The sequence below is a fragment of the Bacillus rossius genome, chromosome 1 (assembly GCF_032445375.1).
Source record: "Bacillus rossius redtenbacheri isolate Brsri chromosome 1, Brsri_v3, whole genome shotgun sequence".
Taxonomy (NCBI): domain Eukaryota; kingdom Metazoa; phylum Arthropoda; class Insecta; order Phasmatodea; family Bacillidae; genus Bacillus; species Bacillus rossius.
The window spans coordinates 2,539,527-2,566,397 of record NC_086330.1 but is presented as its reverse complement, the minus strand read 5'-3'; the positions used below and the strand labels follow the sequence as shown (position 1 = coordinate 2,566,397).

The window sequence follows — 26,871 nt, the reverse complement described above, 5'->3', positions numbered from 1 at the left end:
TATAGTGTATCGCCATCCGACATATCAGCAAAATAAGTTACGGCACACAGTTCACCCAAACCTCTCGGCATTCAACGCGGGTATAGAAAATATCAGGGCTTAATTTAAACAACAAAAGAAAGGAATTTGCTTGAGAAAGCACAACTTTTGCGGCAAATACGACAAGACAATATTTATTTATCTGAAAGTCTGACATCAAACTATTACAAGCATAAAAAAAATATAAGCATTCGCCGGTACCTATTAATTAAATCGGGCCCGATGCTATAAACTATATATATATATTCATACCCAACACATGATAAGGAAATATAAAAATACCCTAATCTTAACATCAGTTACCAAGACACTTTATATTTATTTAAAATCTCAAATAAACCAAGTTCCAGTTAGTAAAGGCCTTCCTGGTTACGCGACGTGCTCAAGTGTTCGGGGGACAGGTACCCTTAAAACGTTCAACGCGAGTCTCTACCATTTGAATTTTATCAATTATTTACTTCACGTGTCCATATCCGAAAATTGTTACATGTAACTGGCGGAACCAGACCTCCGATGTAAAATGACACTCTCAGGCTCGATGTAATTATTTCTGCCACCAATCTCTTGCAGTATAACTCCGTGGCACAAGGGGAATCACAAGGGAAGTCACTCACGTATCGGCTCGGCGTCTCCGTTGGATTAGCGAATCCTCGCTAAACCCCACTGGTCCTCAGGCCAGTCGGTGCTGACGGCTATACCAGCCGCAAGGAGCCTCGTTCCGCCGCGATAGAACAGCGGCTATCATCTTCACCAGCTATACAGCTACTCTTCCACACACATATCAACGAGTTATTTGCTGCCCAAGCCGGCCCCACACTCGCAAAAATCATTTTTAGCGAGGCCCCTGGCGCGAACCGAATCACACTCCACGGCCCGTCGTACATAACAGCTGATCGCCTGCCATTCCCCTCTCCTCCTTCAACCAAGGGAGGGGAAAAAAGTCTGTCCCTCGCGCGCATGCGCGCCGTGCTCGTGAATTGTTAAATTTTACCCCGATCACAATTTGTCCAACTTTGCTCTGTCGCATTAATAATTAAAATACTTTTATACAAATGCAAATTTATAACTACATTATAACTATAGCTAATAAACACAATTATTTAATGATATTCAAACTAACTGTTACCAGGTGCTCCCAGGCGACACTAGCGCTGAAAAACGTTACCAACATTTCAAAAATACCGCCGTACGGATAACACCAATACTCAATATAAACTATACTAAAGGAAAACTATAATATAAACTTCCTTTTAATTTTCTAGTAAAACAGTACCCCGAGAAAAGGGGTACAATATCCCCCCCAAAAAATTAAGGTAATAACAATTTCTTTGGGTAGGTACCAATAAAAACATAGAATAAAACATTTAAACACATATAGAAGGAAATAAATCACAGCCTTAGAATCACAAACAGATTGCGGAAAATTTCTCAAAAGCACGAGTCAAGAGACATGATAGAACACACACTGAATAGAGTGGTACCTCACTCCGAAAGCTAAACTAAACCTACCCCAAAATTAACGCACCAAAAAAAAAATTACCAAAAACTTATAAATAACAAAAACGTACGGCGCGTACAATACAACTATTTGAGCACTCTTTACAATCTCTAATATATAATTACTAACAAGACTAAAGCCTAATAAATTAGAAAACTACTTGTTAATGGCGAAACCGTACAGTATGTACCTTACGCCTTATTCCTGTCCCTTTTTTTCTTCTTCCTCGCGGGCTTTGAAACAAGACCTTTTTTCATGACCTCTCCTCCCACAGTAATCGCATACTAACCCCCTTCCCTTTTCCGGGCATTCTGCTTTAAAGTGACCCGGTTTCCCACACCTAAAACAGCTCCTAGGCCCTTTCTGCCCCCCTTCCTCCAAGCCCTTAACATATTGGTTTGGAAGCCTACTACCACCCATGCGTTCAAAATCTCTCTTAGCACACCATAAATTATCAATTTCAACTGCCCACGTAAATAATTTCCCAGTGCCCTTTGGTTTTCCTACAAACGCACACTCCCTCCTCACCTCGGGGCGCATGTTTTCTACTACTATTTGCACCATATCTCCCTCGCTTAACCCGAGACCAAAAACTTTACTCATGCTACTCACATTCTGCACAAATTCTACCATGCTCTCGTGAGCTTTTTGGAACCGGTACACATGCTCTTTTTCAAGACGTAGTTTAACTCGACGGGGGCACATATTTTCCCACAATAATTTCTTCGTTCTTTCCCAACTGCTATTTTCCACTGCACACTGACTCAAAACGTTTCGGGCCACTCCCGAACACCTCCCTGCTAGGCATTTTATCAAATAGCTTTGGTCTTCAAAAAGTTCGACTTCAACCATTTTATCCACCTCACTACAAAAGGGTATTAACTTACTGGGGTCCCCCTCATGCAACACTGGCAAACCTTTAATGCTGTCCAAAATCACCTTTTTTTCTATTTGACCTAACAGGTCTATTTTCCCGTGAATCCCAGCTGTAGACCTCGATATCCCTTCCGCTGAAATAACTCCTACCTCTCTTTCCTTCAAGAATTCGGAAAACGTTTTTCGTAACTCGTCAATACCCACCTCGGCGTTTACGGCTAGGCCCGCCGCTTGAACATTGCTTAATAACTCGGGCTTAGTCAGCTTGTAGATCCAGCTCACATGCATCATTGAAATTACGCCAATACTAATCACAACCGCTATGCTTAGCCACAAGCAAATCCCAGTAGCAGAGTGGCGCATTTGACGCCCCCGCAAGCCCCTAGGGAGCGTCGTGAACCGCGTAAAATTGCCGGGAATTACCTGGTATAGTGTATCGCCATCCGACATATCAGCAAAATAAGTTACGACACACAGTTCACCCAAACCTCTCGGCATTCAACGCGGGTATAGAAAATATCAGGGCTTAATTTAAACAACAAAAGAAAGGAATTTGCTTGAGAAAGCACAACTTTTGCGGCAAATACGACAAGACAGTATTTATTTATCTGAAAGTCTGACATCAAACTATTACAAGCATAAAAAAAATATAAGCATTCGCCGGTACCTATTAATTAAATCGGGCCCGATGCTATAAACTATATATATATATTCATACCCAACACATGATAAGGAAATATAAAAATACCCTAATCTTAACATCAGTTACCAAGACACTTTATATTTATTTAAAATCTCAAATAAACCAAGTTCCAGTTAGTAAAGGCCTTCCTGGTTACGCGACGTGCTCAAGTGTTCGGGGGACAGGTACCCTTAAAACGTTCAACGCGAGTCTCTACCATTTGAATTTTATCAATTATTTACTTCACGTGTCCATATCCGAAAATTGTTACATGTAACTGGCGGAACCAGACCTCCGATGTAAAATGACACTCTCAGGCTCGATGTAATTATTTCTGCCACCAATCTCTTGCAGTATAACTCCGTGGCACAAGGGGAATCACAAGGGAAGTCACTCACGTATCGGCTCGGCGTCTCCGTTGGATTAGCGAATCCTCGCTAAACCCCACTGGTCCTCAGGCCAGTCGGTGCTGACGGCTATACCAGCCGCAAGGAGCCTCGTTCCGCCGCGATAGAACAGCGGCTATCATCTTCACCAGCTATACAGCTACTCTTCCACACACATATCAACGAGTTATTTGCTGCCCAAGCCGGCCCCACACTCGCAAAAATCATTTTTAGCGAGGCCCCTGGCGCGAACCGAATCACACTCCACGGCCCGTCGTACATAACAGCTGATCGCCTGCCATTCCCCTCTCCTCCTTCAACCAAGGGAGGGGAAAAAAGTCTGTCCCTCGCGCGCATGCGCGCCGTGCTCGTGAATTGTTAAATTTTACCCCGATCACAATTTGTCCAACTTTGCTCTGTCGCATTAATAATTAAAATACTTTTATACAAATGCAAATTTATAACTACATTATAACTATAGCTAATAAACACAATTATTTAATGATATTCAAACTAACTGTTACCAGGTGCTCCCAGGCGACACTAGCGCTGAAAAACGTTACCAACATTTCAAAAATACCGCCGTACGGATAACACCAATACTCAATATAAACTATACTAAAGGAAAACTATAATATAAACTTCCTTTTAATTTTCTAGTAAAACAGTACCCCGAGAAAAGGGGTACACTTTTAATGGTGACTACATATTAAATCCTTGTTATTATTACCAGAATATCATGAGCTAAGACCTTTATAATTCTACCAAGCATAAATATTGTTGAAGAGTTCAGATTATCATAAATTTGATGTCATTGAAGTCATAACATTAGAAACCCATTAATAGTGATATATAATTTTAAATTATTCAATATAAATTTATCTTCGAAATGAGCAATCATTCCATGTGGGTTTAATGACCTATCTTGAGACATTCTGGGGTCTGTGAATAAAATAGCTTTTGATTTAACAGCTTGTCCACAAGCCAGTGTAACTTCTGGCACAGCTGTCTTGTCTCTGCCAATTTTAATAGTTTCCCACTCAAACACAAGGGCAGTGTTTGTTTCTCGGCTTCTTGTAATTCTTCCTCTGGCGCGTCTTACTGGCATGAGCAGTGCCCTGTCCAACTGGCTCCTAGGCTTGACGATAACTCTTCATCTTTCTTGTGACTGAAGTTCCACTAGAGCTCAAACACTTGAAGTTTTATGAGGGCAGCAGCTGCCGTCTGTAGTATTTATACGAGTATTATTAATATGAATTGACTTTAAACCCTGCTATTGAATTTCTCGTTTGACTTTCAGTTTTCATACCCATCATACATTTTAGGAATGTGGTTTTCATCAATTATTTTCATAGCATTAAACATTGGAGTTGAAATTTCGACTTTTCAGTGAATTAGTGCAATATTTTTGTCGTGCAAGTGTCCTTGATATCCAAACATTATGTTTCCCAAGTTCATGTTCGGCTACCACTGTGAGAAGACAGTGGCTACATGTGCTAACTATCTGTATTTATTATGATATGTTAGTAATTACCTTCAGTCATCAACCTATCATTGTCCGAGACTGTGGCAGTCATATTGCAGATTTTTCCTTTATCTTGAATTTATATGCTCAGCCAATTGTATTGTTTGCGTGGCAGTAGTTCTTTCCATTAAGCAAACCATTGACAAACGTGTCCCTCACTGAATAATATGTTAATAATATAGTTGAATTATTTATGGGCGATATGATGGTTGCAAAAATTTGCCGGAGTATTTTAGATAGTATATGTTGTTATTTAATTTAATTATTAATATATTTAATTTTTGAACATTGACTGAAATGCTATTAGAAGTATTCAAATATTTAGTAATGGAGCCAGTTAATTTGTTTGTCTATTGAAGTCTGTACCAGACATTTGGGAACACTAGGTTGCAGAAGTAAGCCATGTCATATGTACTTCATTAGTGTAACTCATTATTGACAAATATTCTTAATGCTTTCTGATCTGTGGTAGCTATAGGTATTCTGACTAGATAGACGAGTTTCCTTGCTGGAGACAGATTGTTTCATGTGTCTGTATTGTTTGCAATAAAATGAACGAGCAGTCAGTATACAAGAATATTAAACTGCTCTGTTGTTATGATTGATTGGAATGTAGTAATAATTTTTTATCAGAAACCACATGTTTCCTTTCCCTGACTGGCTAGTTTCCTATTATCTATCTGATTCTCTTCCTTGGCTATGCTAACCTTTGAAACACAATTGGCTGAAGCGCCAGACAACTATGTCAATTAAGTTCACTATCTTAAACCATGGTAACGTATGATATGTGTAGCACTTTTAACTATAAGGGTACATTTTGATCAATTATTTTAACACCATTGATAGATATACCAGTACTTGCATTATATATTCATTAAACAGTAAGAAGCTCCATAAAAACTAATAATAAAAATTCTTAATTATATTTTTTATGTAAGGATACTGCAAACAATTACTTCTGGAGAAAAGCACTATCAGACTTTTATTATGGCATAATTACATTTGCCAATTTAGTTAACTTGAATATTTTAATATTTCTGGATATCTGATCATTGGCACTGCGCTACTTCAACATAGCTAAATATTTGATTACTTTAGGCATTAAAAAATCTATTCATCATTTAATTATTGGTTTATAACTTTTTAACTTAACACACAAAATTTGTACCACACACACACACCTACCTGAAATTGCATTACAGAAATAAAATGAACCAAGTCACATCCATTTCAATGTTTTTTTTTAAAGTTTTTCAAAACAGACCTACTGTAAGTTGAGTGTGAAATTTGTTGCCTTTGTTGCCTTTTTTGCCTTATTGGTTTGGTTTAGCTTGGTTTGGAACACGGCTATAATGATGCATAGGAATCAAGAAGAAAAGGTTACTCATAGAATGAGTACCGATATTGTGACTGCAATTTAGGAAGTGAAATATTTTACCCAGATGCGCAGAGGATCCTGAATATATAAAGTTTATCAACACAAGTAGGACGTGTAGTTAAGGTCTTTCATGAAGTCTAAGCCATGTTAGTGATACTGTAAAATATACTATTTGGTTTGCGAGCTGCGAGTTGCTTGTGTTGCTTGCAGGTGTTCGACTACGACTGGGGACTGCAGGATGACTTCATGGGCTCAGCGTACCTGGACCTCACCAAGTTCGAGCTGGGCAAGTAAGTGCTGCGTGCAAGATCGGGTGCCGCTAAAGATGTTTATTGGTGCCAACTGAAGCTCTAGTGACTGCTGCAGATGCAGCACGATCCATCACAGTCATGCAGCGAATACGGTGATCTTCCCTCTCTGTAGTGGCCCATGTGCAGCCGGACCCCATTCTTCATGAGTCAGTGCTTTCTCTTGACCATTGTTGTCAACACCCGATACACTGTAGATACATCCCTGCCAAGTATTTCTGCAATATCGGGAAGAAAAACAAAACAAAACAAAGCCCTTCTCGTAGCCACATTACACGAAAGTAGTATACAAATGTATTTCCTGAAACAGGCTTCCAGGCTGTGGTGCTGTGTGTCCTTTCCGCCATCTTGGATTTTGACGTCACGGCGGCCATCTTGGTTGACCTTGACCTTGACCTTTGACCTTGACCTTGGATTTGATCCTCAAAACTTGCCAAATTTGGGCAAAAATTGCCCAAAATTCCTCAAAAATCGCCAAAATTCCCATTTCTGTGAAAAAAAATTCCACCAAAAATTCTCAAAAAATTCCACAAATTAAAAATTTCTCTTTTCGAGGGAAAAATTTCCCGTTTCGAGGGAAAAATTCCCGTTTTTAATCCTTAAAAATCCCAGCGACTAGAAATTCCTAAAAGCGGCTTAAAACTCCTAAGAGCTAGCCGCTCTAAGCCGTCGAGGTCATGACTTTGAAAACTAGGATTATGACCGCCATTTTGAAAGATGACGTCACCGTTGCAGTTTCCGTTACGCCCGCCATCTTGAAAATCCGCAATTTTTATGTTAGAAAATCGGGAAAATTTTTAAAAATCATTAAAAAAATTATTTGATCGAATTAAAAAAAATATTAAAAACCACTGTTGCAGTTATCTTTACGGTCGCCATCTTGGATTATATAAATGTTGCATATTTCGTTACACCCGCCATCTTGGTTGAGTACCATGTCATTCTTACACTTTACGTTACGACCACCATATTGGATCCTATTAATGTTGCAATTATCGTTATGGTCGCCATCTTTAAATTTAGTCACCATCTTGAAATTTAGACGCCATCTTGGAAATCCGTAATTTTTATGTTAGAAAATCGGGAAAAATTCCAAAATTCATCAAAAAAAATAACTTAATAGAATTCTGAGTGATTATATCGATGTACGTCCTTGGTTCGACACCGGTGAGGGCAAAAAATAAAAAAAAATCAGATCCTTCCTCCACAGAAGCCACCTACAGACTGACCTACCACCACCAATAACTAGGTATTTACCATCAGCTGGTATGACGTCATGTCCGCCATCTTGTCTTTATCCGCTGGAGGGATCCATCTTGTTTTCGTCTGCTAGAGTGTGCTGGAGTCATGTTAGTATAATGTTCTGTTCACCATAACTTTGACCTTGACCTTGGCCTTTGACCTTGACCTTGAACTTTGACCTTGACCTTGAAAATTGACCTTGGCCTTTGACCTTGATCTTGAACTTTGACCTTGACCTTGAAATTTGACCTTGACCTTGATGTCCATCACGGATCCGTCATTTTATGTTCAGTACATGTTACCAGGAGCTACCACATGCTAGTGGTCATTGCCACCATCATGTTTTCGTCTGCTGGAGGAATCCATATTGTGTGTACTCGTCTTACAATCATGATAATTTTTTAATAACATGCTACAGTGCAGTAATCATTTATTATTACTGAGGTGCCCGACATCTTGAAATTCGGCCGACATCTTGAAATCATGCAATTATTTAGTTAGAAATGCGGTAAAAATTCCAATAGTCTCCGAAAAAATCAATTATTAATTTACAAATTGAATCGATGGATCCCTGTCCACGGTTCGATTCTTGACCAGAGACAGTTGTAACTAATTATTAAATAAATGTTAGGATCTGTTTTCCATTACCTTTCGCGGAGTTAATTAATCATTCACTCTACGAAAAAAAAAAACTCAAGTCAATATACCGGACCAACGAATTAAATCAGTGCCGATTAGCCTATTATGAAAGTCTAATTTTTCAATAATCTGAATAACATATAAACCGTTCATGTACAAAGCCACACATATAGACCAATTGTCTTCAGTCCATGAGAACGAGTCATGTCATTATCAGACGTATAGGCTAGTCATTTCAGGACCACATGACCTTCGTAATCCATCGTGACATTTTTATACATTCTGTAACCCTTCTTCCTCCTTAATTGGAAGAGGGGTTGCGTCCCCGACTCACTCTGGGCGCGAAGGGAAAAAATAAATATTAAAACCAGGCATAAAAAGCTAAACAATATAAATTCCCCACACCACTGCCCAGGGGTCAGGCCAAAAAATTCAAAGGATATAATAGTAGAGTAACCATTAAACAAACAAGAGGCAAGACTTTGGACGTATGTTATTAAAAAATAGAAATTTGCAAAAATAATTTTTACTATACATAACCATACAAGCTTAGTTACAAAAGCTGACGTTAATAATGGCAGCATCTTATCCCCATTTGCGATACTAACAATAACCTTTAAAAAATCGTAAAAATATAAATACTGATAACAACAAGTATAAAAATATATAAGGGCGTGAGGCGTGGCCACTATAAAATATCAAAATTTACTGACTGCCCTAATACCAAAAATCAAACAAGACAATCAATACAAATATATAAAAAATCTACAAAAATAATACTGAAGTACAAACAATTTATTTAAATAAAGTTCTTAAACTCTCAATCAACGGTTTAGTCTCTCTTCAGATGTTCGTCGCTAAAGACTTGCCAAAAAAAAAACAAAGTTAATATCCTAGGCGTGCGCTGGCTTCCTGACCTTCCTCACCAACTCCAGAGTCTAATGCCACGCCGGGCCATAGGTACGAATTCACAAAGGCGTGAACGATGATCAAAAAAAAATTATCTTATTTTTAAGGGAAATGTAGCAAAAACTCTTCACGTAACATAACCATGTTACCACAGAAGTATTTATCATCAGCTTCAAACAAAGTCTTACTTCTTTATTAACTTGCCAGTGATTTTATAAAAACGTAGAATGGCCGCACCAACCAACATCAGGCTGCGCATGTAGTCCAATACCGATCGCATACATTTAATAATACTGCACAAGCTGATATATTAGCTAAATGCCAACTTTACGTATGCAAATTCCGATGACAAAGTCTCAAAAACAAATTGCAAAATGTTCGTTTCTTCCAAACTTATACTTTTATTGCAACTATAGGCAAACGGGCGACCTTTTTAAAAAATCCCACACTGGAACAACGTGTGAAACAAATGGGCCTCTTCACCAAACTGGCTAATAAAAGTTCCGTCCAAATAAAATTTAGTATGGGAAAATACACAGTTCACTAGGTTTGCCAAAAACCAGTGCAGCACCACGAGGGTAAAAATCAAAATCGCGGCCTCTCTTTACCTTGATAAGTCCAGTATCACAGGGCAAACCATTGCCCTGTCACCCAGCGTGGAGCCTCCACCCCTATACTCTTCGCCGCCCGTTGCCGTCCGGCACACCAGTCCGCGCCGTCACATGGCTCTGTCCTCGACGGTCGCTCGGCACCAACTCCGCTCGCCCCAGCTGATTTTTTTCTTCCCGGCAAGCCGAATGTCTGACGTCATCAGCCAACCGCCGGGCGCTCACCAAGTGGTATTTACGTGAAACACAATCGATATTCTTAAACTCATAATCGATAGCTACCAAACGGCGTATAACTAATTAACAGAAACAAATATAATTAAAAAAATTTACAGATAAATTAACATTAATTAAAAAAGGCGTAAAAATACGTGAAATAAAAAACCATATAAAACTAGAGACCAGCAACAAAAATAAATTACAAGTAAAAATGTGGCCCTGCCGGCCACAACCTCCGCCTTGAACAAAAAAAAAATTTAAACAGCAAAGAAAATTTTAAAAATAACCACAACTACAAATTATAAAAAAAAAAAACATACCAGAGTAAGTTCCAAATAAAATAAAAATAAAAATATTTAGCCATATTCACCCTAAAAGGGTCATCCACATTCATTTTAGGAACTCCGCCTTACAAACATTTTCAAATGACTAACATGGGCCTTTTTTACCTTATTATTTCTTTCAACTTCTTCCAACAAGACAGTAACCGGCCCTAAAATCTTTACAATCTTATACGGTCCATCATACTTATTCTCTAACTTAGAGCTCTGATACCCTACTTTGTCACTCAAAACAAATTGCCTGCATAGCACTTCATCACCAATTTTAAATACATTACCACTCGCCCCTTATTATAAAACTTACTCATTTTCTTTCTAACCTTTTGCAGATTTTCGGCTGCTTCTTCCCACATTTTTTCCAACAAACGGGGGCTTCGGGTTTCCAAAAGGGCTGGACGCAAACCCCAACAATTTAGTAAAGGATGGGGTACATTTCTTCCCAAAAAAATTTCCGATGGTGTGAATTTAGTACCACTGTGTATGGTCATGTTAAAAGCTAAATTTAATACGTGGATAACACTGTCCCACTTCCGTTGGTTACGTTGATGAAAAATCGTGAGGGCCACTTTGACATTTTTATTCACCCTTTCAACCAAATTAGGGTTGGGATAATAGGGGCTGGTAGTAATATGTTTTATACCCCAATCTAAACACATCACTTCAAAACACTTACTCTTAAAATATGTAGCATTATCTGATACTACTTGCTCCGGGCTACCAAACAAACCCCACACTTTAGTTTCTAAAGCCTTAATAATATTCTCGCTTTTCATATTACGCAAAGGCAAAAAAAAACAAAATTTAGAAAAACCATCTACCGCTATAAGTAAGCAATTATTCCCCCCTAATGATCTAGGTAGGGGCCCAAAAATGTCCAAATAAACCCTTTCCCAAGGTCTAGTCAGAGCTTCAACAGAGTATTTACCTATCTTACTATGTCTAGATTGCTTAGCGCGCTGGCAATCTTCACAGCTTAAAACATGATCTTTTACGTCTTTTTTCAAACCTGGCCAAAAAAATTCTTTAGAGATTTTATCTATAGTTTTTTCGATTCCGCCATGCGCGCCTATATTAGAATCATGGTAATACCGCATTATCATTTTCCTTACCCCCTTAGGAACAAAAACTTTATGTTCTCCATCTTTCATCCAACACAAAAGCCCGTCTTTCATTCCTAAGTCTATAGTAGTATCCTGTCCCAAACGCGTTATTAAATCTTTAGTCTCAGGATCCTCTTTTTGTATTTCGCGCAAATCAATAAATCCTTGAGGGAATTCCCTCAGGATGTTACATTCTTCCTTGTCTTCAGTTCTCATTTCGTCTTTACACTGAAACTCATGTTCATCAAACATGCGCGATAAGGCATCGGCCACTACATTATCCTGTCCTTTCATATGTTTGAGGTCAAAACGAAAACGCGTCAACCGCATGATCCACCGCCCTATTTTCCCTAGTTGCCGCGGGTGGGAAAAAAGCCATGTCAAAGCCTGGTTGTCAGTCCATAATTCAAATTTCTCATGTTCAAGAAAACTCTCAAATCTCTCCAACGCAAATATGCACGCTAATGCTTCCTTCTCATATACACTGTATTTTAACTCGTGCTTATTTAGGGATTTACTAGCATACATAACCGGTTTTAAACCTCCCTCACGTTCTTGCAACAAAACCGCCCCCAGACCTACTCCCGAAGCGTCCACTTGCACAATAAATTTTTGCTCAAAATCCGGAAGTATTAAAATGGGGGGTTGAGCTATGGCTTTCTTTAAATTCCTAAAGGCCTGTTCTTCCTCTTCCCCCCATACAAACTTAACATCTTTCCTTTTCAAATTATTTAAAGGCGCGCATAGGTTAGCGTAATTCGGTATAAAACGGGAAAAATAACCAAGCATTCCTAAAAAGCGCATCACTCCCTTAACATTACGGGGGGCCGGGAAATTAACTATGGGGTTTATCTTATCTTGGTCCATGACCAATTCACCTTCTCGGATTATGTATCCTAAAAATTTTATCTCGCTACGGGCCCAAACTATTTTTTCCGGATTTACGGTAAAGCCGGCTCCCTTTAGTTTCTCAAGTACTTTTCTTATATGTTCTATATGTTCTTCAAAACTATTTGAAAAAACACAAATATCATCCAAGAAACTTATTACAAATTTATACTGATATTCTTGTAATATGTGCCCTAAAATTCGTGACAAACATTGGGCCCCAAAATTCACCCCAAAAGGCACTCTAGTCCATTCAAAGTGCCCCCAAGGAGTGACAAACCCGGTAAATTTCTGACTACTTGCTTCTAATTCACATTGATGAAACGCCGAGTTCAAATCAAGCACCGTAAAAAACTTGGCTTTTCCCAAATATTGCAAAACAATTTCAACTTTAGGCATGGGAAACGGATCTAGTTTTACCCTGTCATTAAGGAGGCGATAGTCAAGGACCAAACGATATTTGCCCTTATTTTTCTTATCTACTAAAAAGGCAGGTGAGGCAAAATTGGATTTAGAAGGGACTATTACCTTATTATCAAGTAAATCATTAATAATTTCTCGAAAGGCTTTCATTTTAGGCGGGGCACATTGATACGGCACACATTTAATAGGGGTTTCATCTACCAGCACGATCTTGTATGGCATTAGCGTACATTTGCCAATTTTAGTAGTAATAACATCCTTATATTCCTCGCTTAATTGCTGTATCTGCAATTTTTCCTTCTCACCCAACCTTTGCTCTAACCCTTCGATACCACCACAAACCACCTTTCTTTTTTTTTTATTCTCCCACAATTTTATCTTAATTTTATCATTAAAATCGAACCTCATTACTTTCTCGCCGCACACTATTATAGCCTTACTATCATTTAAAAAATCCATTCCCAAAACTACTTCATGGATCAAATCGGGCATTACCCAGAATTCACGTGTCCAAGATAAATGTTCCAATTTAAAATGTAAAAATACTTTTACCTTTACCTGAACCTTTTGCCCGTCCGCCATGGCCACATTAATGCCTTGACTACTTACGATCTTAGTTTTCAAAAATTTATGATCGCGCACCAAATTACTCAAAAATTTCTGCTGGATGAAACTACAACTAGCCCCCGTATCAAGTAAAGCTTCTATCTCACGATCATACAACCAAACTTTGACACATAAACCTCTTTTTGCCTGAATGACCGCCAAACTATGCTTATTGTTAAATCGATATTTCTTAACTTCCTTACGGAAATTACATTTCCCGCTATTATGACCATCTTTATTACAAAAACCACAAACTAATTTTTTCTTGCGATTACATTTTTTTATCAAATGGTCCATGCTGCCACACCTAAAACATGTCTTGTGTCTTTCCTGCTCCGGTTTCTTTTTAAAGCAAAATTTTTCTAAATGACCATATTTGCCACAAAAACCACAAACAAATTTATTAACCTCCGAAACCGAGCAATCCTTAGCAAAATGCCCTACCTTATTACACTTAAAACAAGTCTTATCAATTTTTTCATTACCCGGCGTTTTAAAACAAACCGGTTTAAAATTGATTTTGCCTTTACACTTATCGAATTCACATTTAGCGTAAAAAATATTATCTACCTGGATAGCCCAAGTGTTGAGTTCCTCCACACTATTAGGTCTGCCAATAAATGCGCATTCGTGTCTGATGGCAGGATTTAGATTTTCCAAAATAATAGCTACAAAACGGTGATCATCTAACTGCAGACCAAATACATTAACGTGATTTCTAATATCCTGTATAAATTCTAAGGTGCTTTCATTTTCCCGTTGAAAACGGAAAATCAATTCCTTAATTAGATCGTCCTTCACCCTCTTAGGGCACAAATATTCCCACAAATTCTCTTTCACTACCGACCATCCAACAGACTTATTTATACCTGACGTAATCACGTCTCTAGCGATCCCGCTACATTTAGTCGAAATACACCTTAAAAATTCTTGCTCATTTTGTAAACAACAATTAGTTTTCAAACTATCTACTCCCAAGCAAAACTTTATTAAATCTCTTGGCCCACCGGAACATAAAGATGGCAACCTATCCAGTTCTTTGAAAAGTAATTTACTTTGCATAGCAGTATTCAATGAATTTACTTGGCTGATCTCCGAATTCTCCACATTTTCCTCAACAGGTTTTTTCCTCCCTTCTTTAATGTGGGTACTTAATTTCCTGCGTAAGGTATCAATGTCATCCTCCAGACCACTCTCTACTCCCGCTGCTTGCAAATTAGCGTAAACCTGTTCTTTGGGAAGTTTATAAATCCAAGAAACTGCCATTATTAAAAAAATCAAAAAAGTCAGCAAAATCGCAAAAGTCCAAAGTCTCTGCCAAGCAGAGTTGCGCAGGTTGTAACCCTTCTTCCTCCTTAATTGGAAGAGGGGTTGCGTCCCCGACTCACTCTGGGCGCGAAGGGAAAAAATAAATATTAAAACCAGGCATAAAAAGCTAAACAATATAAATTCCCCACACCACTGCCCAGGGGTCAGGCCAAAAAATTCAAAGGATATAATAGTAGAGTAACCATTAAACAAACAAGAGGCAAGACTTTGGACGTATGTTATTAAAAAATAGAAATTTGCAAAAATAATTTTTACTATACATAACCATACAAGCTTAGTTACAAAAGCTGACGTTAATAATGGCAGCATCTTATCCCCATTTGCGATACTAACAATAACCTTTAAAAAATCGTAAAAATATAAATACTGATAACAACAAGTATAAAAATATATAAGGGCGTGAGGCGTGGCCACTATAAAATATCAAAATTTACTGACTGCCCTAATACCAAAAATCAAACAAGACAATCAATACAAATATATAAAAAATCTACAAAAATAATACTGAAGTACAAACAATTTATTTAAATAAAGTTCTTAAACTCTCAATCAACGGTTTAGTCTCTCTTCAGATGTTCGTTGCTAAAGACTTGCCAAAAAAAAAACAAAGTTAATATCCTAGGCGTGCGCTGGCTTCCTGACCTTCCTCACCAACTCCAGAGTCTAATGCCACGCCGGGCCATAGGTACGAATTCACAAAGGCGTGAACGATGATCAAAAAAAAATTATCTTATTTTTAAGGGAAATGTAGCAAAAACTCTTCACGTAACATAACCATGTTACCACAGAAGTATTTATCATCAGCTTCAAACAAAGTCTTACTTCTTTATTAACTTGCCAGTGATTTTATAAAAACGTAGAATGGCCGCACCAACCAACATCAGGCTGCGCATGTAGTCCAATACCGATCGCATACATTTAATAATACTGCACAAGCTGATATATTAGCTAAATGCCAACTTTACGTATGCAAATTCCGATGACAAAGTCTCAAAAACAAATTGCAAAATGTTCGTTTCTTCCAAACTTATACTTTTATTGCAACTATAGGCAAACGGGCGACCTTTTTAAAAAATCCCACACTGGAACAACGTGTGAAACAAATGGGCCTCTTCACCAAACTGGCTAATAAAAGTTCCGTCCAAATAAAATTTAGTATGGGAAAATACACAGTTCACTAGGTTTGCCAAAAACCAGTGCAGCACCACGAGGGTAAAAATCAAAATCGCGGCCTCTCTTTACCTTGATAAGTCCAGTATCACAGGGCAAACCATTGCCCTGTCACCCAGCGTGGAGCCTCCACCCCTATACTCTTCGCCGCCCGTTGCCGTCCGGCACACCAGTCCGCGCCGTCACATGGCTCTGTCCTCGACGGTCGCTCGGCACCAACTCCGCTCGCCCCAGCTGATTTTTTTCTTCCCGGCAAGCCGAATGTCTGACGTCATCAGCCAACCGCCGGGCGCTCACCAAGTGGTATTTACGTGAAACACAATCGATATTCTTAAACTCATAATCGATAGCTACCAAACGGCGTATAACTAATTAACAGAAACAAATATAATTAAAAAAATTTACAGATAAATTAACATTAATTAAAAAAGGCGTAAAAATACGTGAAATAAAAAACCATATAAAACTAGAGACCAGCAACAAAAATAAATTACAAGTAAAAATGTGGCCCTGCCGGCCACAATTCTAAAGGACCAAGTGACCTTAAAAAATATTTTAGTAACACCAAGAGGTGATAAACTAGTATATATTCAATCACTACATTTTGTACTACGCGCAATCAACAAAAAAGGAAGCACCAACAACGAAAAGACAGCACCACCAACGAAAAGGAAGCACATTTGGAAGCTCCAACAAAGAAAAGGCAGCACCGCCAACGAAAAGGAAGCACATTTGGAAGCACCGACAAAGAAAAGACAGCACCGACAACGAAAAGGAAGCACATTTGGAAGCACTGACAACGAAAAGGCAGCACCGACAACGAAAAGGAAGCACATTTGGAAGCACTGACAACGAAAAGGTAGCACCGTCAACGAAAAGGAAGCACATTTGGAAGCACTGACAACGAAAAGGCAGCACCGACAACGAAAAGGAAGCACATTTGGAAGCACCAACAAAGAAAAGGCAGCACCGCCAACGAAAAGGAAGCACATTTGGAAGCACCGACAAAGAAAAGACAGCACCGACAACGAAAAGGAAGCACATTTGGAAGCACCGTCAACGAAAAGGCAGCACCGACAACGAAAAGGAAGCACATTTGGAAGCACTGACAACGAAAAGGCAGCACCGACAACGAAAAGGAAGCACATTTGGAAGCACTGACAACGAAAAGGCAGCACCGACAACGAAAAGGAAACACATTTGGAAGCACCGACAAAGAAAAGGCAGCACCGCCATCGAAAAGGAAGCACATTTGGAAGCACCGACAAAGAAAAGACAGCACTGACAACGAAAAGGAAGCACATTTGGAAGCACCGTCAACGAAAAGGCAGCACCGACAACGAAAAGGATGCACATTTGGAAGCACTGACAACGAAAAGGCAGCACCGACAACGAAAAGGAAGCACATTTGGAAGCACTGACAACGAAAAGGCAGCACCGACAACGAAAAGGAAGCACATTTGGAAGCACCGACAAAGAAAAGGCAGCACCGCCAACGAAAAGGAAGCACATTTGGAAGCACCGACAAAGAAAAGACAGCACTGACAACGAAAAGGAAGCACATTTGGAAGCACCTTCAACGAAAAGGCAGCACCGACAACGAAAAGGAAGCACATTTGGAAGCACTGACAACGAAAAGGCAGCACCGACAACGAAAAGGAAGCACATTTGGAAGCACTGACAACGAAAAGGCAGCACCGACAACGAAAAGGAAACACATTTGGAAGCACCGACAAAGAAAAGGCAGCACCGCCAATGAAAAGGAAGCACATTTGGAAGCACCGACAAAGAAAAGACAGCACTGACAACGAAAAGGAAGCACATTTGGAAGCACCGTCAACGAAAAGGCAGCACCGACAACGAAAAGGAAGCACATTTGGAAGCACTGACAACGAAAAGGCAGCACCGACAACGAAAAGGAAGCACATTTGGAAGCACTGACAACGAAAAGGCAGCACCGACAACGAAAAGGAAGCACATTTGGAAGCACTGACAACGAAAAGGCAGCACAGACAACGAAAAGGAAGCACATTTGGAAGCACCGACAAAGAAAAGGCAGCACCGCCAACGAAAAGGAAGCACATTTGGAAGCACCGACAAAGAAAAGACAGCACTGACAACGAAAAGGAAGCACATTTGGAAGCACCGTCAACGAAAAGGCAGCACCGACAACGAAAAGGAAGCACATTTGGAAGCACTGACAACGAAAAGGCAGCACCGACAACGAAAAGGAAGCACATTTGGAAGCACTGACAACGAAAAGTCAGCACCGACAACAAAAAGGAAGCACATTTGGAAGCACTAACAACGAAAAGGCAGCACCGACAACGAAAAGGAAGCACATTTGGAAGCACCGACAAAGAAAAAGGCAGCACCGCCAACGAAAAGGAAGCACATTTGGAAGCATCGACAAAGAAATGGCAGCACTGACAACGAAAAGGAAGCACATTTGGAAGCACTGACAACGAAAAGGCAGCACCGACAACGAAAAGGAAGCACATTTGGAAGCACTGACAACGAAAAGGCAGCACCGTCAACGAAAAGGAAGCACATTTGGAAGCACCGTCAAAGAAACACCATCCTCAGGGTAACTTTCATTATCGAGACAATGATCATCACAACCTTGATCCGATTTATTTAATATATCACGTTGTTTCCATCGTTTTGGTCTCAGACCGCCATCACAGTCTTCGATCTTGCCTACTTTAGGTGCTTCAGTACAGTACTCAATCAGGTCAGCCTCAGATGTGCCACCACAATCTTCAATCATGCCAGCTTCAGATGATTCATCAAAGTCTTCAACCTTGTAAGCTTCAGGTGGTTCTCCATCTTTCACATTTTCATGGAGACGACTAGATATTGGAGTAAATATATTTTCATTTCTAATGTGGTTACAACTTCCTTCGCTTGTTTTAAATTATAAATTATTATCTTGCTCTAGATCAGTAATTTTAGCATTAGCTTTTTCGCCTTCGTTCCTCTTCCACGATGTTGTAGCCCAGTCTTCGTTATCTTTATTCATCTTAATTGTACAGGTCTTGTAATGTCTATCCAAGTAATATCTTCTACCAAAGGATTTCTGACACTGTCTGCAATGATATGGTTTTTGACAAGGACCCAAATTACACTTGCTTCTCTCATGTCGTTTAACATTCTTTCTCAAGGTAAACACCTTGCTACAGTATCTACAGTGATGTCGTTTTGATACAGCAACTAATCCCGAATCAGGATTCATATTAGTTACTGAGACTAATGCCAGACGCAAACAAAGAGTTTTAAATTAGATATATTACTTAAATAGAATTTTTTAATTATTTCATCAGCGAGAATTAATTTATCTCATTCAAAGGTACTTGTTGCAAGTAGTTCTGCTTTTCAACAACAGATGTCGCCACATGTTACTTGCAGTTAAATAATATTTAGTTCTTTTATGCGGGATGCGGGATGCTCACTAACGATCACAAAAGAAGGATGGCTTCGCTAGACACCAAGGAGAAGGAATTTCGTCTTGTACGTTAAAGCTTCACAGAAGTCTCATGATATATTATTTGACCGAGTAATGTTTTTTTTTGTTTCCACCTGATAAAATCCTTCATGCACAGATGAACTTCTCATCTGTAACCAGAAGCACTCGGAGAATACCATCAGATGTCTAGTAAGGAATAATCAGAAGCACTAAGAGAAAACCATAAAAAGTATTGACAAGAATAATCGGGAGCACACGGAGAAAACCACCACAAATTTTCTTTGATATCATAAAATAACAAAAAAAAAATTAATAAAAAATTTAAAATGAAAACAAAAAAAAAATACAAAATTAAATACAAAAAATACATAAACAGATTCTGCTAGCTTGTGAACTTCTCATTGTTGAGCAAAGATATAGTTCTAGTACAAGCCAGAATATTATGTATTTTTTGTATTTAATTTTGTATTTTTTTTTTGTTTTCATTTTAAATTTTTTATTAATTTTTTTTTTGTTATTTTATGATATCAAAGAAAATTTGTGGTGGTTTTCTCCGTGTGCTCCCGATTATTCTTGTCAATACTTTTTATGGTTTTCTCTTAGTGCTTCTGATTATTCCTTACTAGACATCTGATGGTATTCTCCGAGTGCTTCTGGTTACAGATGAGAAGTTCATCTGTGCATGAAGGATTTTATCAGGTGGAAACAAAAAAAAAACATTACTCGGTCAAATAATATATCATGAGACTTCTGTGAAGCTTTAACGTACAAGACGAAATTCCTTCTCCTTGGTGTCTAGCGAAACCATCCTTCTTTTGTGATCGTTAGTGAGCATCCCGCATCCCGCATAAAAGAACTAAATATTATTTAACTGCAAGTAACATGTGGCGACATCTGTTGTTGAAAAGCAGAACTACTCGTAACAAGTACCTTTGAATGAGATAAATTAATTCTCGCTGATGAAATAATTAAAAAATTCTATTTAAGTAATATATCTAATTTAAAACTCTTTGTTTGCGTCTGGCATTAGTCTCAGTAACTAATATGAATCCTGATTCGGGATTAGTTGCTGTATCAAAACGACATCACTTTAGATACTGTAGCAAGGTGTTTACCTTGAGAAAGAATGTTAAACGACATGAGAGAAGCAAGTGTAATTTGGGTCCTTGTCAAAAACCATATCATTGCAGACAGTGTCAGAAATCCTTTGGTAGAAGATATTACTTGGATAGACATTACAAGACCTGTACAATTAAGATGAATAAAGATAACGAAGACTGGGCTACAACATCGTGGAAGAGGAACGAAGGCGAAAAAGCTAATGCTAAAATTACTGATCTAGAGCAAGATAATAATTTATAATTTAAAACAAGCGAAGGAAGTTGTAACCACATTAGAAATGAAAATATATTTACTCCAATATCTAGTCGTCTCCATGAAAATGTGAAAGATGGAGAACCACCTGAAGCTTACAAGGTCGAAGACTTTGATGAATCATCTGAAGCTGGCATGATTGAAGATTGTGGTGGCACATCTGAGGCTGACCTGATTGAGTACTGTACTGAAGCACCTAAAGTAGGCAAGATCGAAGACTGTGATGGCGGTCTGAGACCAAAACGATGGAAACAACGTGATATATTAAATAAATCGGATCAAGGTTGTGATGATCATTGTCTCGATAATGAAAGTTACCCTGAGGATGGTGTTTCTTTGACGGTGCTTCCAAATGTGCTTCCTTTTCGTTGACGGTGCTGCCTTTTCGTTGTCAGTGCTTCCAAATGTGCTTCCTTTTCGTTGTCGGTGCTGCCTTTTCGTTGTCAGTGCTTCCAAATGTGCTTCCTTTTCGTTGTCAGTGCTGCCTTTTCTTTGTCGATGCTTCCAAATGTGCTTCCTTTTCGTTGGTGGTGCTGCCTTTTTCTTTGTCGGTGCTTCCAAATGTGCTTCCTTTTCGTTGTCGGTGCTGCCTTTTCGTTGTCAGTGCTTCCAAATGTGCTTCCTTTTTGTTGTCGGTGCTGCCTTTTCGTTGTCAGTGCTTCCAAATGTGCTTCCTTTTCGTTGTCGGTGCTGCCTTTTCGTTGTCAGTGCTTCCAAATGTGCTTCCTTTTCGTTGTCGGTGCTGCCTTTTCGTTGACGGTGCTTCCAAATGTGCTTCCTTTTCGTTGTCAGTGCTGTCTTTTCTTTGTCGGTGCTTCCAAATGTGCTTCCTTTTCGTTGGCGGTGCTGCCTTTTCTTTGTCGGTGCTTCCAAATGTGCTTCCTTTTCGTTGTCGGTGCTGCCTTTTCGTTGTCAGTGCTTCCAAATGTGCTTCCTTTTCGTTGTCGGTGCTGCCTTTTCGTTGTCAGTGCTTCCAAATGTGCTTCCTTTTCGTTGTCGGTGCTGCCTTTTCGTTGTCAGTGCTTCCAAATGTGCTTCCTTTTCGTTGTCGGTGCTGCCTTTTCGTTGACGGTGCTTCCAAATGTGCTTCCTTTTCGTTGTCAGTGCTGTCTTTTCTTTGTCGGTGCTTCCAAATGTGCTTCCTTTTCGTTGGCGGTGCTGCCTTTTCTTTGTCGGTGCTTCCAAATGTGTTTCCTTTTCGTTGTCGGTGCTGCCTTTTCGTTGTCAGTGCTTCCAAATGTGCTTCCTTTTCGTTGTCGGTGCTGCCTTTTCGTTGTCAGTGCTTCCAAATGTGCTTCCTTTTCGTTGTCGGTGCTGCCTTTTCGTTGACGGTGCTTCCAAATGTGCTTCCTTTTCGTTGTCAGTGCTGTCTTTTCTTTGTCGGTGCTTCCAAATGTGCTTCCTTTTCGTTGGCGGTGCTGCCTTTTCTTTGTCGGTGCTTCCAAATGTGCTTCCTTTTCGTTGTCGGTGCTGCCTTTTCGTTGTCAGTGCTTCCAAATGTGCTTCCTTTTCGTTGTCGGTGCTGCCTTTTCGTTGTCAGTGCTTCCAAATGTGCTTCCTTTTCGTTGTCGGTGCTGCCTTTTCGTTGTCAGTGCTGCCTTTTCGTTGACGGTGCTTCCAAATGTGCTTCCTTTTCGTTGTCGGTGCTGCCTTTTCGTTGTCAGTGCTTCCAAATGTGCTTCCTTTTCGTTGTCGGTGCTGCCTTTTCGTTGTCAGTGCTTCCAAATGTGCTTCCTTTTCGTTGTCGGTGCTGCCTTTTCGTTGACGGTGCTTCCAAATGTGCTTCCTTTTCGTTGTCGGTGCTGTCTTTTCTTTGTCGGTGCTTCCAAATGTGCTTCCTTTTCGTTGGCGGTGCTGCCTTTTCTTTGTTGGTGCTTCCAAATGTGCATCCTTTTCGTTGTCGGTGCTGCCTTTTCGTTGTCAGTGCTTCCAAATGTGCTTCCTTTTCGTTGACGGTGCTACCTTTTCGTTGTCAGTGCTTCCAAATGTGCTTCCTTTTCGTTGTCGGTGCTGCCTTTTCGTTGTCAGTGCTTCCAAATGTGCTTCCTTTTCGTTGTCGGTGCTGTCTTTTCTTTGTCGGTGCTTCCAAATGTGCTTCCTTTTCGTTGGCGGTGCTGCCTTTTCTTTGTTGGAGCTTCCAAATGTGCTTCCTTTTCGTTGGTGGTGCTGTCTTTTCGTTGTTGGTGCTTCCTTTTTTGTTGATTGCGCGTAGTACAAAATGTAGTGATTGAATATATACTAGTTTATCACCTCTTGGTGTTACTAAAATATTTTTTAAGGTCACTTGGTCCTTTAGAATGTATAAAAATGTCACGATGGATTACGAAGGTCATGTGGTCCTGAAATGACTAGCCTATACGTCTGATAATGACATGACTCGTTCTCATGGACTGAAGACAATTGGTCTATATGTGTGGCTTTGTACATGAACGGTTTATATGTTATTCAGATTATTGAAAAATTAGACTTTCATAATAGGCTAATCGGCACTGATTTAATTCGTTGGTCCGGTATATTGACTTGAGTTTTTTTTTTTTTTCGTAGAGTGAATGATTAATTAACTCCGCGAAAGGTAATGGAAAACAGATCCTAACATTTATTTAATAATTAGTTACAACTGTCTCTGGTCAAGAATCGAACCGTGGACAGGGATCCATCGATTCAATTTGTAAATTAATAATTGATTTTTTCGGAGACTATTGGAATTTTTACCGCATTTCTAACTAAATAATTACATGATTTCAAGATGTCGGCCGAATTTCAAGATGTCGGGCACCTCAGTAATAATAAATGATTACTGCACTGTAGCATGTTATTAAAAAATTATCATGATTGTAAGACGAGTACACACAATATGGATTCCTCCAGCAGACGAAAACATGATGGTGGCAATGACCACTAGCATGTGGTAGCTCCTGGTAACATGTACTGAACATAAAATGACGGATCCGTGATGGACATCAAGGTCAAGGTCAAATTTCAAGGTCAAGGTCAAAGTTCAAGATCAAGGTCAAAGGCCAAGGTCAATTTTCAAGGTCAAGGTCAAAGTTCAAGGTCAAGGTCAAAGGCCAAGGTCAAGGTCAAAGTTATGGTGAACAGAACATTATACTAACATGACTCCAGCACACTCTAGCAGACGAAAACAAGATGGATCCCTCCAGCGGATAAAGACAAGATGGCGGACATGACGTCATACCAGCTGATGGTAAATACCTAGTTATTGGTGGTGGTAGGTCAGTCTGTAGGTGGCTTCTGTGGAGGAAGGATCTGATTTTTTTTTATTTTTTGCCCTCACCGGTGTCGAACCAAGGACGTACATCGATATAATCACTCAGAATTCTATTAAGTTATTTTTTTTGATGAATTTTGGAATTTTTCCCGATTTTCTAACATAAAAATTACGGATTTCCAAGATGGCGTCTAAATTTCAAGATGGTGACTAAATTTAAAGTTGGCGACCATAACGATAATTGCAACATTAATAGGATCCAATATGGTGGTCGTAACGTAAAGTGTAAGAATGACATGGTACTCAACCAAGATGGCGGGTGTAACGAAATATGCAACATTTATATAATCCAAGATGGCGACCGTAAAGATAACTGCAACAGTGGTTTTTAATATTTTTTTTTAATTCGATCAAATAATTTTTTTAATGATTTTTAAAAATTTTCCCGATTTTCTAACATAAAAATTGCGGATTTTCAAGATGGCGGGCGTAACGGAAACTGCAACGGTGACGTCATCTTTCAAAATGGCGGTCATAATCCTAGTTTTCAAAGTCATGACCTCGACGGCTTAGAGCGGCTAGCTCTTAGGAGTTTTAAGCCGCTTTTAGGAATTTCTAGTCGCTGGGATTTTTAAGGATTAAAAACGGGAATTTTTCCCTCGAAACGGGAAATTTTTCCCTCGAAAAGAGAAATTTTTAATTTGTGGAATTTTTTGAGAATTTTTGGTGGAATTTTTTTTCACAGAAATGGGAATTTTGGCGATTTTTGAGGAATTTTGGGCAATTTTTGCCCAAATTTGGCAAGTTTTGAGGATCAAATCCAAGGTCAAGGTCAAAGGTCAAGGTCAAGGTCAACCAAGATGGCCGCCGTGACGTCAAAATCCAAGATGGCGGAAAGGACACACAGCACCACAGCCTGGAAGCCTGTTTCAGGAAATACATTTGTATACTACTCACGAACTTGTTCAAACTCAGTAAGTTGCTGATACTGCCTTCTTCATCTTCTTAAAGGCATGTTTGTCTCAGTATACCTCTCAATATCAACACCGGATTTTGATTAACAGCCACAAAGTTTACATGGCGTATTTAAAGAAAACTTGCTTTGCAAAGTCATTAGTGGCGCTGCTAGCAAAACTCTTCGTCGACTAACACGCAAATTTGAATAGGCATCATCTTTCACATGTGTAAACGTGCCTCCCGAATTTCGTTTATCTAGCACATCTCCTTTTTTGGTTTAATAATTAATATTTCTGGAAGTGTATTTATTTCTTATTTGATTTTTCTAGTAAACATATTATAACCTATTATAGTATTTGCCTAATAATCTCTGGCCTCCCTACATTGCTACTCATGTTAAAAGTCAATAGTTCCAAGCGGTGGTTAAAACCAACAGTCTTAAACTTAGGTTCACGTTGGTTACACTCATAGTGGCCACAAACAAATTACTAAGCTATCCAGAATCCTGTGACTTCTATACTTTTGCCTTAAGCCAGGATCTTCTCGCTAAAGAAACACTTCTTCTACAAGGTTCCACACTCAATCATCCAAGAAGTAGTTTAACCACCTAGTTGATCGCTGCTCTTCGTCGTAGCTGAAGCCGCACAAGGAGTTGCTTCTTGCATCCCTCACGCGCCAGCATAGATTGCCGGTGTGACGCATAGTTCCACGATTCCCCATTCGACTTTGCGCACTTGAAAGATACCACCTGGTCGTCTTTTGGACTACAGCCCATTACCCTCCACGGTAGTCCGATGGTAATAATAACCATCAACGCACACCTCACGAATATCAATCCCTGTCCAGAATTTGGGACCATGGTTCAGCTCCAAAGCCATGCTTTCTTCCAGCCGATGACCCGAGCCGCCATTATGTGCAACTGACCATCCACGCTCGAGGGCAACCGCCCACTCCGGCACACAGGTCAGGTCAGTTGGCTCCACTGCCGCCACTGACATCACAGCGCGTCATCACTCGCCAAAGAACAACATCCACAACAGAGTGTACCTTTTCCCAAAAACCCTAACCAAGAACCACATACAATAGAGCCTGGCCGACACTTAAGTTTTTTTTAAAAAAAAAAACTATCTTAATTAATACATAATAGACACTCTTTTATGAGTTAAAACCAATTTTCACAAAACAAACATGGCTGTAATTGTACCCAGGTAATCACAGTCCTCAGAAAGCCTCTCACGGGAACAGGCTGGTGCCGTGAGCACAACAGCTCCGGAGATGATAGCGGAACATCAAAGCTGAGCAAGGCTTCCCAGCTGGACCAGGGATGTGAGTTGATGTGAGGATTGAGTTTTCTTGGTGCTCTGCAAGAGGACTTGGACTCAGGGTTCGTTGTAGACAACTCAAGCGATAACAGTTGGCTTCTTCTATCGAAACAGTTGCGACTTTCCGGGAACTGTGACCTGTTACCATCACCAGGCACACAACTGTCAACATTGATGGTGGCCAGGAGTGGTTTGCAGTGTTAGAGCATTTGGGTTCTTTACTCTTAAATCACAAAATATCCATGTAAAGAAGTGCGGTGGCGAGGTGTAATGAGAGCTAATTCCTCTAGTAGCGATTAAATGACCCGCGTGTGATAACTAGGTCTATTCTATGTATGATTATGTTTCTAACAGCAA

The 26,871-nt window shown here is 39.5% G+C and overlaps 1 protein-coding gene across 7 annotated transcripts in view; it reads left to right on the top strand.

Annotated features, from left to right (window-relative positions):
• The window catches only part of LOC134531121 (multiple C2 and transmembrane domain-containing protein), a 201,565-nt gene that overhangs the window by 61,049 nt on the left and 113,645 nt on the right, over positions 1 to 26,871 (top strand). For all 7 annotated transcript variants that reach the window (XM_063366714.1, XM_063366723.1, XM_063366700.1 and 4 more), the window contains one exon: positions 6,595 to 6,674. In XM_063366714.1, coding sequence (XP_063222784.1) covers positions 6,595 to 6,674 — 80 coding nt within the window. The remainder of the gene's footprint in view (positions 1 to 6,594; positions 6,675 to 26,871) is intronic.